Here is a 15,524-nt window from a genome sequence, read left to right as displayed (position 1 = left end):
TTGCATTATTGTGCAAAAAATAGAGTCTGTGCATGAAAGACCCACGACTGAAAGATCAATGTGCTTCTCTCCAATACGGTAGGAAATTAAATTAAATGTGGAGGATGTTAACTGTGACAAGATGATTGACAGGCCAGTTTAAGGTGACAGGAAAGTGTGTAACTATGCGACAGAGCGTCCATTAAAGATGCAATTTAATCACGTGATAGTTTGTCCCAAAGCTTGCCTGATTTTCTGCTATTAAAATGTAAACACAATTTTTCTTCACAAAAAGAGTACATACTTTTAGGACATAGTATAAGTAGGTGAACTGGGATGCAGCAGCACTTTGTCTATATTGCATTTTCATGTTACTTACATTTTTGTTAAATTACTCTTTATGCATTGTAGGAAAACATGTTTCTGGCCTATGTGAATGTGGGAGTCTTGAAACAGTAAGGCATGTTTTCCTGGAATGTAGAAAATATAGGGCAGACAGAAATATATTTGTTAAACTAGCAGGACTTGGAGTTGAGGCTTTTTCTGTTTTATCTTTGTTTGGACACAGTAACAAGCATAAACTGATCACCAAGGAGATTCTTCAGTTCTTGCATGACACAGGACTGTATGTAAGAATTTAGTTTAAATTTTGACCTGTGGAGGGCAGTAATACGCTTAGCAGCGTCTACACTGCCGGAATCCTACAAGAAGAAGAAGAAGAACTGGCCTTATCAGGAGAATTTTAGAAGGTATCAATGAAGCCTCCAATACAGTAGGTGGCGGCATTGCACCTTTTACGATGGTCTGGAACACACCAAGAAACTAAACGAAGAAGCAGCAGCTTTGTTAACTTTTCATCAAGATGGCGCGACGCTCACGTAAACAAGCTGTCCAGGTGAACATGGACAGTGATGAAGAGTTCACCTTTTCCTCGGAAGAAGACGAAGACTTTGAAGATGAGCGCTTGCATTTTGAGGATCGAATTGATCCAGTGGAGGATACCAACGAGTGAGTTATTTAGACTGACTTCAATCGGGTTTACATTATCAGTGGAATGTGTTATCCCGAGTTACAGGCAACTTTTCAAAATGTACACGCTCGTTTTGTATGGTTTAAAATAAAAACGCACTTCATACAGTTCAATTTGTTTTCATGTTCTAAACATCCTAGAAATTTAAATTAGAGGCGTCCGTACGAAATATTCTTAAATATACACACTGAAAGAAAAAGATAAATCACAGATTCTTTAATACAGTCCACTTTGAAACGTTCAAATAATTCCTTTTAAACAGGTAATTCTGGTTACTGTATGATGATTGAAATTGCGAAACGGCTTTAAACATTTGCTAAATAAACTGTAAAATATGTTTATTATATGTACAGGCTTCTCGTATTTTAAGGTAAAATGTTGCGAATCAAAACGGGACACGGTTTATCCGTATTACATAGGCCTACACATTGCTGAATGAACACACAATGGTTTTGCAGTGTAGAGAATACTAATAGCACATAAAAAGAACTCAATTTCACAATACTAGTAGAGCAGCTCATTTGCGCGTGATTGCATTTTGGCGTAGGGGGAGCGCGGGGCACAAAGTGGGGCTAGTTGTAACACATTGTTTAAAACTTTCCACACATGCCAGCATTGCCATATCAACACTATATGCAGAAAAAACAAAAAAAAAAAAAAAAAATGCGCCAAGATTTAAAAAAACAAACAAAAAACAAACAAAAAAAAAATCTTTGGAAGATATCACTGAACATTTATTTAACCATAGCAAAAGTAAATTTCTTACTTAAACACAATAAATAGAGATGAAAAATTAATTTAAAATTAGACAAATCCGATATTATTTTAATCTTATATCTGTTATTTAACAGTTGAGAGAGTTCTTTAATGCTGATCTAACCAGCAAAACTCACAAGCCGGGCTTAAATCCCAGTTGCGCAGGTGGGGCACTAGGGGAGAAAAAAAAAATCGATGCATCGCGATTCTCTCTCCAACGATTCTGGATCAATTCTGAGAATATCATAATCGATTCTGGGCTTAGTTTTAAGATGTGCGATTACGCTGTGTGCTTTAGAAATACCCAGATTCTGCTTGCTTCCAATTCCTCACACACATACACCACTCAAAACTCAAAGTTCGGAAATGTTGAAGGGCCATTCCACCGAATTGGTGACATTTGCTTGTAGAAATTCTTCAAAATTAAACTTTATTTTTTATATTTTTTCAACACTGAATCTAATACTACACATTTAACTATTCAAAATGTGTATTGGTCAATATCAGGCAACATTTTTTTTTTTTTTTTTTACAAGGTTTGAAAGCAGAAGATGTATGCATGTTTCACTTTATATTAAGGCAAGGTGTATTTTAATTAAAAAAACAGTGGTTTCACTTTATTTTAGAAAAATCAATACATTTACAGAAATGAGCACTTTGAAACAGGAATGAGTGTGTGCATGTGTGAGAAAGAGAGTGTGTACATGGCCGTGTGTGAGTGAGATTTCTGGGTTGAAGGGATGTGCTATGTGCTAGTAGTACTTCACAACGAAGGAGGTGGAGAGAGAGAGAGAGAGAGAAGGAAAGACAGGGTTGCGGGTGTGTTTCACTCCTTCCCTTGCAGCATGCCTTGGGTGGGTGTTTCTGGCAACTGCATAGTATGGGTCCTCTCCGTCTTCTACAAAAGATAAGAAAGAAAGGCTTTGTTTGATGTTGCTGTGCGTAGTCTCACCCATCGGCATTTTCCAGGCCTGGAAAAGTTATGGAAAAATAAATAAACCAGAAAGTTTTGGAAAAGTCATGGAAATTTGTTTCAAAATACTTATGTAATAGAATATGTTTACGTGATAATAGTTGTTAAACTTTGAAACTTCGTAAACATAATTTGTTTATCCGATCCACCCGACTGCCGCATATAACCAATCACATGCGTTTCTGTCGAGCGTGATGGCCAATCAGAAGCGTTCAGTTTAGTCATTGCTGAAACGAAGAGTTTAGTTCAGTGCTCGCGCTCTGTCTGAATTCTGACTGAAACTCGCACATTTTTCCATAATAAACAACAAAGTGCAGATTGGATGTTAGAGATTCATGTCGCAGTGTCATCAGCTTCCGTGATTTTAACAGGAGTGTTTGTGAGAGCGCTTAAACTCACGCTACACCCAAGTTATGGACCCGGTCCTGTTCTCTGCTCCCTCTATATAGGCTACAGTTTATTCTAGTTAAAATAATTTATTCATCATGCTGGTAAGATCAAATTAATTCTTTATTTTCTAATGTGTAAAAAGCATTAAAATAATTCATATCTGGTTCTAGTTTGTTTTATCTTTGTAGCCAGAATATGACATTCAGTTTCCCCAAACACAAAAACATTTTACGCATCTATTAATCAACATTAATAATCATTATTACAATATCAAGAGCATTAATTGACAAAAATGACTATGTAAAGAGTTCCTGTTAATTTTATAATTTGAGTAACATTAAACAGTCTTTGTAAATAAACATTAACGCTATTTCAGGTGCAGCTTCTGTACCACCTTTGCTGTGTTAAGATGGCTTTTTTTTTTGTTAATGGTAAAATTTTATTGGTAACAGTCTATATAGCGTTCTGATTGACTTAAGTAATTGGTTAATGTTAAGTATTTGACAAGCGACAACACAAATCATAAAAAAATTGCACTTATAAATTATTAAAATGCCCCTGGAAATCAATTGCAAGGGGCCCTATATTGGAAAAGTTTATTTCTGACCCTGGCATGGGGTAATGTCTGGCAGTTGCAGTTTGTATAGGTGTAAATTGCAAAAATGAATAAATAAACATGACTGTTTTGGGGGAATTTAAATAGGGATGTTATCTTCTTGATTGATGGTTTTCCAATGAGATTAATAGGACTAGGAGGCAAAGCTGTTTTTAAATCTTCTTAGTTACCAAGTTTTGTATTCCAAAAGTTTGTCTCTAGCCCCGCAGCCTTGTAAAGTTACAGTCAGTGTTACAGTGTTTTTTTTTTTTTTTTTTTTTTTTTTTTAAACGTCATTGCCTCCCATTGATGCATGTTAATTCGTTGCTAGGGTGAGACATAGTATTTTATCTAACCGTCTTACTGGTGTCAGCGTTTATTTTGTATTAAACTACATAGCTTGTTGTTAATTAGTTAAGATGTGCTGTAATTGGACATTTGAACATGGATTTTTATTCTTATTTTACATGTATACACATACTTTTCATGGAATGTTAGGTCATGAATATTTGCCTAAAAGTCATGGAAATTCATTGGTAGAAATGTGAATGAACCCTGAACATAAGAACTACTGTTGTAAATGCCACAATAAAACTACATAGAATAGGATGAAACGGCGTTGGAAGATCACCACTCATTAACCAGGCTCTTATTTCTTGTCTATTCTATGGTGCATGGTAAATCAAGACCTGTCAATCTGAGTGATCAATCCAATACAAGCACCCTCCAGCTGTAAATCAGTGTCTGAGCGGTCTTTACACATCGTCCCTACCAAAGTCCCTTTCAAGAAAAGTCTGTTCCCTCAGCAGCCATATTTGCAACGCCTCCTGGCAGCTATTTCGGGCGTCCAAGCCCAAGTCCTATCTATTTAAATGGGGGAATCCTGAAATCTCAAAAACTGTATGCCGAACTCACAATTAAGATATTTCAAATCCACAAAAAAAATCTGACATGAACTGTCCCATAGGCTAAATGTTGTTTCTTATGCTCAAAAGCTTATTTTTCAGGCTAGACCAGCCAATGTGCATTTCCATTCCTAAGCGCGAGTCTCAGGTTTCTATAGGAACGGGAGATTCCAACGGCAGCTGCAGTGATGCAATGACTTTACCGATCAGCGATTGGCTCTTTTACTTGGAAAGCGGGACATATTCCGCCATATTGCGCGTTGCAGTTTCACCCATTCACAAGTAATAGGAGTGAACCGTCTTTCTATATCTATAGTCTTTTATACACTGTAACTGATTTCTGTAATTTGAACAGTATTTTACTGTAATATGTACAGTAAGATACTGTAAAATGTGTAATGATGATGGGAAAATATATGGTCACTATTGTAATTATTCTGTACTGTAAATCAGTTTACAGTAGTGAACTTGGCCGCGAAAAACTGACCAATGGCAAGAGATTAAGTTTTTTTTTTTTTTTTTTTTCTTCACTCTATGGTGGAAGTGGCAGTTAACGGACGAAAAAAAAAAAAATGTACCAGTGACTCATCAAAAAGGTTAGTATATTATTTGAATTTTTTTGTAAAACCAAACATTTTCTAGTGTTTTCACTTGTAACCGTGTCGTTTTTCACGTCGGTAGAGTTTTCCTGCCTTTTTTTTCTGTCAGCTGGATTGCCGTCATAACGGTGATAACATTAACTGGTGAGTAAGTTAAGTTTACCTATATTAGCTGAAATAAATTTGAGTTAAACTGGAGAAAAAAGAGAAAAAAAAAACATAACTTTTGCATGTTCCGCTGCTTCTTTAATGCAAGTTAGCTAATCAGGCGGATGGCAACGTTAACCGCAGCAAATTAACATGAAATACTGAGGGGGAAAATGAGTTGGGCAACATCATTGTTTAAGTGTGGTTTTTAAACAATATCTTCAAATACATGATTTGATTTATTTTCAAGTTTGTGGTCTGGAACATGTCATCTGCAACATCGGAGGTGTATGTTGGATCCTTTTCATTGCCATCATGGTGACATCAACTGGTAAGTTAATGTTGCCTAAATTATCTTAAGTAAACTTATTAAACAAAGAAGCATAATAACTTTAGTACGTTTAGCTGCCTTAAGCAACTATGGAAGTCCATTTCGGCTACAGTAATTGCGAGTTTATATCTCACAATTCTGACTTCTTTTCTCACAATTGCGAGTTATAAAGTCAGAATTCTGAGATATAAACTCGCAATTGCGTTTTATTTTAATCAAGCAATTCTGACATTATATCACACAATTGCGAGTTTATTTCTCAGAATGTTGACTTTATAACTCACAATTGTGAGAAAAGAAGTCAGAATTGTGAGAGAAGTCACAATTACTGTTTTTATTTAGTGGCGGAAACAGGCTTCCGTAAGCAACACCTTAAAGTAGCCTCTCTCTCGATAGATAAATAGATCGATAGATCGATAAATAAATTAGCCGAAGTAAGCGCTAGTTAAGCAGGCAAACATAAGACTGCTTTTAAACTGCTTTTTTTGTTCTTTATTTTGAATTTGCAGCTGCCATTTCCTTGACTGTACACCGCTGCTCTCCACGAACGCACAGAACGGGTGACGCTTTGAGGAGGAGGAAAAAAAGGGTTAGCAATATGCCATTATTAACATGGCAAAGTTATGAAATATTATAAGATATGTTATACAATACCATAATCATTAAATATATTAAATGTTTAATTTATTAAAAACGCTAAACACCATAATGTAGTCAGTTACAACATAATATCTCACCTCATCCTCAAATTGTTGTTAGTCATATGTTCTGTTTTCTATGGTAGTTTTTCCTATAAACTATCATAACACTAAAAGGCTGCTGTGACTCTTAAAGGAGAGTCTGTTCTCCAAGCAAAAACATGGATGCTGACTATGAAGGGAAGAATCATCATCCAGCCACAACAGCAACAGACTCTTCTTCAGCATTATCTGTCCGTTTTGTCGGAATGCAGAATTGGGTAAGCCAAAATAAATTTTTTACTTTACATTCATGCTTTTGGCAGATACTTTTATCCAAAGTAACTTACATTGTATTTAATTTTTATTAAATCCATTATTTCAGCATTCTAGCATCTTGCTCTACTGTTTGAGCTACAAAAAATGCATTGTAAAGATTGGAGCATTAATTATTTGAATGCAATGGATTTTCAGCTAATTATTAGGGGTGTAACACTTCTCGAACCACACCGTTATCCACCCACGTTCAGCACGCACTTTCACTGCGGTTCATATCAAATCTGATGACACGTCTGTAATATGGTTTGTTGAAATAAGTGTAAAACAGGCCGAGGTCAGCTAATGTTTCAGTCGATGGATGCATACATTGGCTTCCCAATACGTTACAACAATGATGATCAAAAAAAAGCATGGACAAAACAGTCACTCTTTGTAAACTGTTCAGTCGAGTGCTGCCATTTACGCTGTCATCACCCGGGTGTTGATAGAGCGCGACCTCAGGTGAGACCTGAACAGCACACATTGACATCTGTGTTTAAACTCAACTCATTTAAGCCTTGCCAATTTATTCATTCAGGTGCAAGATTTGAAAGGGACCTTGAAGATTTATGTGTGCACTCATCCGAAGTACGCACAGAAAGCTGCATCTCAGACAGCGCTCAAATACTGAGTTTGCTTTCAAGCTTTGCACTTGAACGGACAAATTCACACACAAATTATGTCAACATGCCCGTCTCAGCGAGTATCCTAGCAAACGTAGTAGGTTATGTCTTAAGTAAATGTAAACAGTCAAGAAATACCACACAAATTGTATCGGTATCAATTGAATTATGCCTTATTTCGTGACAGCAGTCTAATATTACTGCTGTCTGTTATTAATGTTAATCAAACAACAACTGATAAGAAATCACTCACTGCTCTAGACTGAATAGCTTTTGTAACTTCAATAATGATTAATCTTTGTTTAATTTATACAGTAAAGATTATGTGCAGTGTTATTTTATGTGATTACGTTATTCAAATTCTGTACCTGAAAACTACTCTTTTAGATGCCTGAAAACCCCGAAAAGGTTTATTTCTGTCTTTTCTCTGTTGTATATATGTGTGCTGTTGCTTGTATTTTATTTGTTCTTATTTTATTATTTGACAGTTGTCAAATTTTCCTTGAACATAACACATACAAAAACATGACCCTAAAACCATGATGATGACTGAACCATGAGTAATTTGAACAGTTACACCCCTACTAATTATGTACCATCCACATAGCTCCATTCAGAATCAGATGTAGTGCTTTTATTAACATCAAAATGCCTACAGCACCAAGTTTGAAAGTTAGGGCAAATTCTGAAAACACTGGTCTGAAAAGTACAATGTTTTTTGTGCTTGCAGGTTCTGAGAATCAATCCTGATGACACCAAAGTCACAGATCAGATGGAAATCTCTAAAGGTCCAAAGAAAAATCAGCCTGAACCCCTCATGGTGTTTCTCATCAGAAAGCTTGTCAACTTTGATTGCCAAAATTACTGAAATGTAACAACACAAACTGACTTTTACTGTATTTTTAAGGCCTGTATGTTTTTGCCACAGATATAAATGGTCCCTGGGAGACGGTTGGTGGTGTTGCCTTTTTTTTTCTTCAGCTAGTGGCTCCTAGAGGTCAAGATTTGTAATTTGTACTTCTAAAAAAAAAAAAAAAAAAAAAAGTTTAAAATTACTAAAAGGAATATTATAAGGACAAATGTTCATGAGTTTCATTTTTGGGGGAGTGGTAAAAAAAAAAAAAAAAAAAGGTTTACAATTCTGTACCGCAATTGGATCATTTTATACAAGTAAAAAATAAACTCAACAGTATACTGGAAATGACAACATGATACTGTAAATAAAACAAAGTACTGTAATTGTCAATACAATAATACTGTAAAATCTTTTACAGTAAATTAGTCATTCAGCTGCTAGTAAGTTGCTGTAAAATTTACAGCAATCTCTACAGTGTACCTACCGTACCCATCCACCACACCCAAGATCCAGTTTCCATTGGTTGAACTTTCAAATGACGTTAAAATACTCTGCGTCATGATCGTGATGCAGTTGGATCTCAGAAGTCCTGTAGCTTTAGCATAGTGTAACAAGTTGAAATCGTCCACTAATCTCTACATAGTCTATGGCATTTGACTGCACTCTATGTGTGTGTGTGTGTGTCAATCAGCTCCCTAGTTCAGCAGTTGGGGCACTGATTCGGCCATTTTAAAGGCTGTCTCAATCTTAAAATCATACCAGTGAAAACCCTCACGGTCTTCCTCCGAGTCCGCACTTTTGTGACGTAATGCCGCTTTGACTGCCGGGTAAAGTCTTCTGCGTAGCTCGCAAACTTGTGGGCTCAGCTGAAGTGCTCATCGAGGGTGCATAGCAGCCACAAAGGGGGCGTTCGCGAGCACCCTTCTGAAACATAAAATGATGAATGGGACACCTTTTGGTCTCGTGGTCTTAACAGACACGCCATTGTAAATCCACAAGATCGAAAGTGCATAGAAGTGTGCCATTTGGGATTCAGCCTTGGTTCGCTTGACAAATTCTAAAGCGCAAAATATAAATCACGTGGGCCAACACACATAATGTGATAGATTTTTTTTATTTTTATTTTTTTTTTGTAAATACATTTTTTTTTTTTTTTTTTTTTTTTTTATAGGGTGTTCACACTTGGCAGGTTTGGTTTGATAAAAACGAACCCTGGTGCAATTGCTCTGTTGGTTCATTTGAATAAGTGAACGCTGCAAACTAAGTGTGATTATCCTTAATTTAAGGATAAACTTGCGTTGTTACACAGGTAATGAACATAATCTAGCTAACATTTATTATTTACAGCTGAAATGTTGCATGTCTATATAACAAGCAAAGTATCAGAATGTACTTTAAATAACATTAAAAAAATAATGAAAGCAGTTCTGCTGTTGTTCATATATAAACCAGTAGTGATGTTGTACAATGAGGACAAATGCTATGTTCCGTAAAAAATAGGACAATTGTCAAATAAAGAAATAAAAAAAAAATAATCTAACTACAAGAAGCAGCAAAAATAAATACATGAGAGCTAAGATACAAATAAAATAAACAATGCTTTACAGGTTTTCAGGTACAGAAATTGAAGTAATCAAATATAAAATAACACTGCATTTAAACTTCTTTGAATAAATTAAATAACGATTAAACATTATTGAAGTTACAAAAGCTATTCAGTCAAGTGTAGTGAGAGATTTCTTCGTCTTATGTCGTTTGATTAACATTAAAAACAGCAGGAATATTAGACTGCTGTCCCTTTAAGACATAATTCAAAGAGATAGATAGATATATATATATATATATATATATATATATATATGTATATATACATCCTGTTCTGTATGGTAAGTGTGAATTCATAAAACTATTTTAAATAATATGTTTGCTAGAACATAAAATTTGTTCAATGCATCTTTTTTTTTTTTTCCCCAAACTATTTTCTAGCCCGACGTTGTTTCGAGCCGTTTATTCCCGCTCCAGCTGAATTCAAATCTTGCACGCGCTGACATCCGAGAGATTTAACTTACACGATTTAGAAGAAGGTAAGTGTAAATTCATAAAATAAATGTATATAACATGTTTACCATAACACGTTGAGTTTTTCAATGTTATCATTTTTCTCTAAACAATATTTTCTAGCCTGCTGGCCTCAGTTATTGCGTGCTGACAGAATCCTGCATTTTCAGACGTTTATATCAGATGAAGGTAAGTGCAAATTCATAGAGCCATTTTAAATGGAGTATTTAACAAAACATAAGATTAAGTGTTGTTCACTAAGATTTTTGAGTGTGTTTATGTTGTAAAATTAGCCTAGCTTTCTTAGCTATTTTGGTAAACTGCTAACTAGAACTTAGCAACTGATACATACATTTATAAGAAGTTAGCTAGTTAAATATTAAACGTTTATTAATTAATGTTAGCCTTGTTAGTGTGCTTGAGTTGTTAACATTCCTCTTTGACAAATCAGCAGACACAACTGTCCTCAGAAGCTTCAAATACAGCACTGAAGGAAGAGCTGCAGCTGACTTTTGATTCATGTGAGGCAGACAAGGACAGAAAAGGTGTGTTTTAGCAAGATACTTAACATTAAATATATCATATTTGTTAAAGTGCAGTGTAAATTTCGCTCCTGTTGTTTGTTTAAATGTTCTAGTGTAGTGTAGAAATCTATAATGTAAAGTTACTTTGTTTTATTATGATGTTTACTATATATATGACTGTTTTTAGGCCAGGTGGTAAATGCTGCCATTCTTCTCGAATACTGTTAACTTACTCTTCAAAGAACAGAGTCATCAATCAGGTAACAGAAAGAGTTTTTGTTTGAATACCACTCAGTTACCGAAGTTATCTTGTATTTTATTCAGTTACTGAAATGGCAAGAAAGCACTTTTACTTGCTTTGACTTTTTACATTCTTGTTGCTGTCCAACTAACAAAATTGCTTTGTATTATCATTACATTTTTATTATCAAATGACATGTTGCATCATTCTATTCTGTGCTTAAACAATGAGAACTATATAATGTATTTAGAGAAAATGTGTTTTAATTTTATTTTTATTTTTTGGTCAAAGGATCCTTTCATCTGAAAGACTGTGGCAATGGGGACCCTTTGAACCACCAGTGGCAGTTTCTACAGGATGAGAAAGGACATGGTAGAGGATGACAGGGGTCTTGATATCTCACTGACATTATCCTGCTGTACTGACTGTATCACACACACATACAGTGGTCAAAAGTTTACATCACATTGCAGAATCTGAAAAATCTTAAAATAAGAACGAGTTGTTTTTTTCATTCTTAATACTGTTGTTACCTAGATGATCAATGATTGTTTTTTTGTTTGTTTTGTGATAATTGTTCATGAGTCACTTGTATGTCCTGAGCAGTTAAACTGCACATTGTTCTTCAGAAAAATCCTCCAGGTTCCAAAAGTGACTGTATGATGTGATCTATCTATTCACACTGAAGACAACTGAGGGGCTGTTGTTGTTCATTACACTATGCTTTTAATTATTCTGATATGGTCAATTTCACATTAAAATGTCTGATAAAGAAATTTTAAATCAGTTGATTCGTTTTACTGCAAGAATTTTAATTGTATTTTTCATTGATTAAATGATATGATGTTAAGTCAGTAGACATAGAAGTTCAGCTATCTAGTAAAACCCTAATAAAGCTTTTAATGTGGAAAAACAAAACTTGTTTTGATTATCAATTATTTAATAGTAATATAAATATAATTTATTTAAAAGTAAACACAATATAAACTTGAAAGTTTGAGTTTAGTCTATTTGCCTTTTAAGTTCTGTACTTAAACATTTGAGTTAATTCAATGAAAAGACCACATTAGGCCAACTCAATTAAACTGAGTTGTCATTTCCCCATTACTCAATTGAATTGAGGGAATCACTTTCCTCAATTCATTTGAGTAGTCTCAACTTATTAGGGTTTACAGTGTACATAAGAATGAACCTCACTGGTTCTCGCACTTCAAGCTAACATGCTCGAGCTTCCGTTTACCATATCTGATGTGTATGTTGATGAATGGTTATATGTTCAATAAAATCCTGAATTCAATCTGTTCATATAAAGTGGAGTCTCTTCAGAAAATCTAGACTAAACCACTCAATTCGTATAGGTTATTTTTACAATCTCTTTATGAACCTTTTAAAGCGTCAAAGTGGTAGTTGTGTAGACTGTCAATGGACAGACATAAAACTTTCAGATTTTATTTTAAAATGTCTTCATTTGTGTTTCAAAGATGAACAAAAGTCTTAAAGGTTTGGAATGACATTAGGGTAAGTAAATGATGCAGCATCGATATTTGATCAAGGATTTATAAAAAAAAAAAGAAAAAAAGTTATATATAAGTCTCGCTAACAGAGGGAGTTCACGGACAGAAAACAAGTTATAGGAGTTAAGAGTATATGAAATTTGACGCATGCGGATGCAGAAGTCCGGTATCAACAAAGGCACAGAGAATTAGCACAAATTATATTTCAAATTAAATGTAACAAAACACACACCATTTTGATTTATTGTCTGCCTCAATCCTCGCTGGCTTGTAAATTTGGTCTCAAATGTCTGTCCAAGCTTGCTGGGACCTGATCAATCTGGTGATGCTGGTAGACTAACTAGGCCAGGGGTGACCCATCCTGCTCCTGGAGGGGCACTATCCAGCAGAGTTTAGCTCTAGCCCTAATTAAACAACTGAAATGGCTAAGCAATGTATTTAGGATCATTAGAAACTTCCAGGCAGGGGTGTTGGAGCTAAACTCAGTAAAGTGGCCCTCCAGGAGCAGGATTGGACACCTCTGAGCTAGGCCAAGCTATGGACCAGATTGGCTAATTGAATGGCAATCTGTCCAAGGCTGGTCAGAGCTGGTGATGCTGATGAATGGTATAGGCTGGTATTAGCTGAATTTTCCAGTACATCCTTGTACAGATTCTTGTCAGCATGCTTATTTTTTTATTTATTTATTTTTTTAATACAGATTTGAGGATGACAGTGACCAGAAACCTGTTGCAAAAAGAGCCAAGAAGACTCTGTCATGGAAAGCAGAGACTGATGCCGACATGAATCCAAAGCCTTGGAGATTCCTGCCTGCGCGGGAACCTGGCCCACAGTTGAGTCTCGCTGACTCGCACTCCCCTTTGAGTCTTTTCAGACTGTTTTTCTCAGAGACTACGGTCTCAAATCTGTGCCACAACACAAACGCTCAGGCTGCCAGGGCACTTGCAAAAGGTCGCAAATACAGTTGGACAGATGTCAGCGCTGACGAGATGTACCGCTACATTGGACTCGTTTTCTACATGGCCACGGTAAAGATGAGCTGCATCGCTGACTACTGGCGGCAGCACAGCATTTTTTCTATGCCTTTTCCTGCCACAGTTATGTCAAGGGACAGATACCGCACCATTTCATGGAATGTACACCTGAGTCACCCAGATGCAGACAAGGAAAATGACAAAAAGAGGGGCACAGCTGAACATGACCGACTTTTCAGGATCAAACCTCTCATGGACACTATACGTCTTGCGTGCAAAGCCTTCTATCATCCTAGAAGAAATTTAGCTGTGAATGAAAGATTTGTGGCATGCAGAGCAAATGCAGAAATGGCACGATACATGAAAGCCAAGCCAACAAAGGTGGGCTTCAAGTTTTTTGTCCTTACTGACTCGTCAAATGGATATACTGTGGATCTCTCTGTGTACGCAGGCAAGAACAGCTTTCCTACAGGCCATGGGATTTCATATGATGCTGTGATGTCTCTTCTGGACAAGAAAGTTTTGGGCTCTGGGTACCATGTTTACATGGATGATTTCTACACAAGTCCAAAGCTCTTAACAGACCTGCTTGCTATGAAGTTTGGTGCTTGTGGGACTTACAGAGACTATAGGAGGGGCTTCCCACAGAGCGCATCTAATTCACTGACCAAGAAGTCCACCAGGGGATCCATCAGGTGGATTCGGGATGGGCCTCTTGTGTGTGTGAAGTGGATGGACAAAAAAGAAGTGTCTGTTTGTTCCACCATCCATGCTGCCTATAAAGGAGACCGTGTGAAAAGAAAAGTGAAAGCAAAAGATACATGGAAGACAAAGATATTTCCATGTCCCGCACCTGTGACTGCGTACAACCACCACATGGCGGGTACCGACCTGTCCGATCAGCTCTTGCAGTACTACACTGTCAAGCACAAAACCATGAAGTGGTACAGAAAGGTCTTTCTACACTTCTTGGACATTGCTGCCACCAATGCTTTCATATTACACACAGAGCTACACGGCAACATGACGCGCAAGGAGTTTATGGAGCAGCTTACTGCAGATCTCTGTGGTGCGTCTCAAAAAGCAGCACCAAAACAGACCAGTAGTGACCATGTGCCGGTTCCAGGAGCTGAGTTGACCTCAGATGTCAGAAATATTGCCACTACCGGTCGCCGCATGTGTGTGCATTGCAAAACAGTGCGTGGCAAGAAGCAACAGACACCTTGGAAATGCCAGGCATGTGACGTTCAGTTGTGTCTTCAGTTGAACAGGAACTGTTTCCAGGAATGGCACAAAGGTTTGTGAGTAGATTTTGAACAGTAGATGTTTGGAAGCTCAGCCCCAAAAAGAGCCCATGATATCAAGTCTTTAGTTTATTGTAACATACGATATGTGGTGTATCACTTAATATGTAGGTGTGGTGTTTTTTTTACATTTGAGAATGAATCAGTGTGTGTGTGTGTGTGTATGTATATATATGATGTACATGTGTATATATTTAAGTGTGGTAGACATTGTTTTTCTAGTGGTGTCCTTGGAGTCCATCATATGTATTTTTAAAGTTTCATGAATGTTAATTCATTGACTAAAGATTTTTTTAATAATTTTAATCTGGAGTGTGCCATGCTCTATTGTTTTTGTGTGTGTTCAAATCTGGGTAGATTACTTCAAAATTACATGACAAAAATTGTAGTTAGTAATGTAATCCAAGCCAACAATCAGAGCAGAAATGAAAGCTGCTGCTCTCTTTATGTTTTTCCGTTGTCTTCAGGCACATTCATATGTACATTGCACAAGCTTATTTTGTCCATTAGATCGAAAGATCTGGGAAAAAAATAAAAAAATACACACTCACAAACTTTTTGCTCTCCTGTTCGACAGCGAGTTGACGCGCACCTTCCGCCTCTCATTCACTCTGGTTAAATAGCGTTAGTGTGACCGGGTCTGAATTCCTGCGCGGGATTGCGCATACATCTACTTATCCCCGCAGATTTCGCGCTCACATCCGAAGTGCACACATAATAAAGCCACCTC

At 36.5% G+C, this 15,524-nt stretch overlaps 1 protein-coding gene across 6 annotated transcripts; it reads left to right on the top strand.

The window, feature by feature from the left end:
- The first annotated feature begins 487 nt into the window (after positions 1-487).
- On the top strand, positions 488-15,163 carry LOC127506765 (piggyBac transposable element-derived protein 4-like). 6 transcript variants are annotated; one of them, XR_007928121.1, is made up of 11 exons: positions 535-987; positions 5,173-5,224; positions 5,310-5,371; positions 5,625-5,705; positions 6,215-6,294; positions 6,490-6,663; positions 8,054-10,263; positions 10,361-10,426; positions 10,689-10,782; positions 10,949-11,021; positions 11,294-12,299. XR_007928121.1 is itself a non-coding variant. In XM_051883586.1 (2 exons), the coding sequence occupies exons 1-2, from the start codon at positions 842-844 to the stop codon at positions 14,793-14,795; spliced, it is 1,725 nt and encodes a 574-aa protein (XP_051739546.1). In that variant the 5' UTR covers positions 488-841; the 3' UTR covers positions 14,796-15,163. The 6 variants fall into 6 exon arrangements, 1 of the variants encoding a protein (XP_051739546.1); XR_007928120.1 differs by having other exon boundaries at positions 538-987; positions 5,179-5,224; positions 6,540-6,663; XR_007928118.1 differs by having other exon boundaries at positions 538-987; positions 6,540-6,663.
- Positions 15,164-15,524: the final 361 nt, after the last annotated feature.

Source organism: Ctenopharyngodon idella, chromosome 24 (assembly GCF_019924925.1).
Source record: "Ctenopharyngodon idella isolate HZGC_01 chromosome 24, HZGC01, whole genome shotgun sequence".
NCBI lineage: Eukaryota > Metazoa > Chordata > Actinopteri > Cypriniformes > Xenocyprididae > Ctenopharyngodon > Ctenopharyngodon idella.
This window is presented reverse-complemented; position numbering and strand designations above follow the sequence as displayed.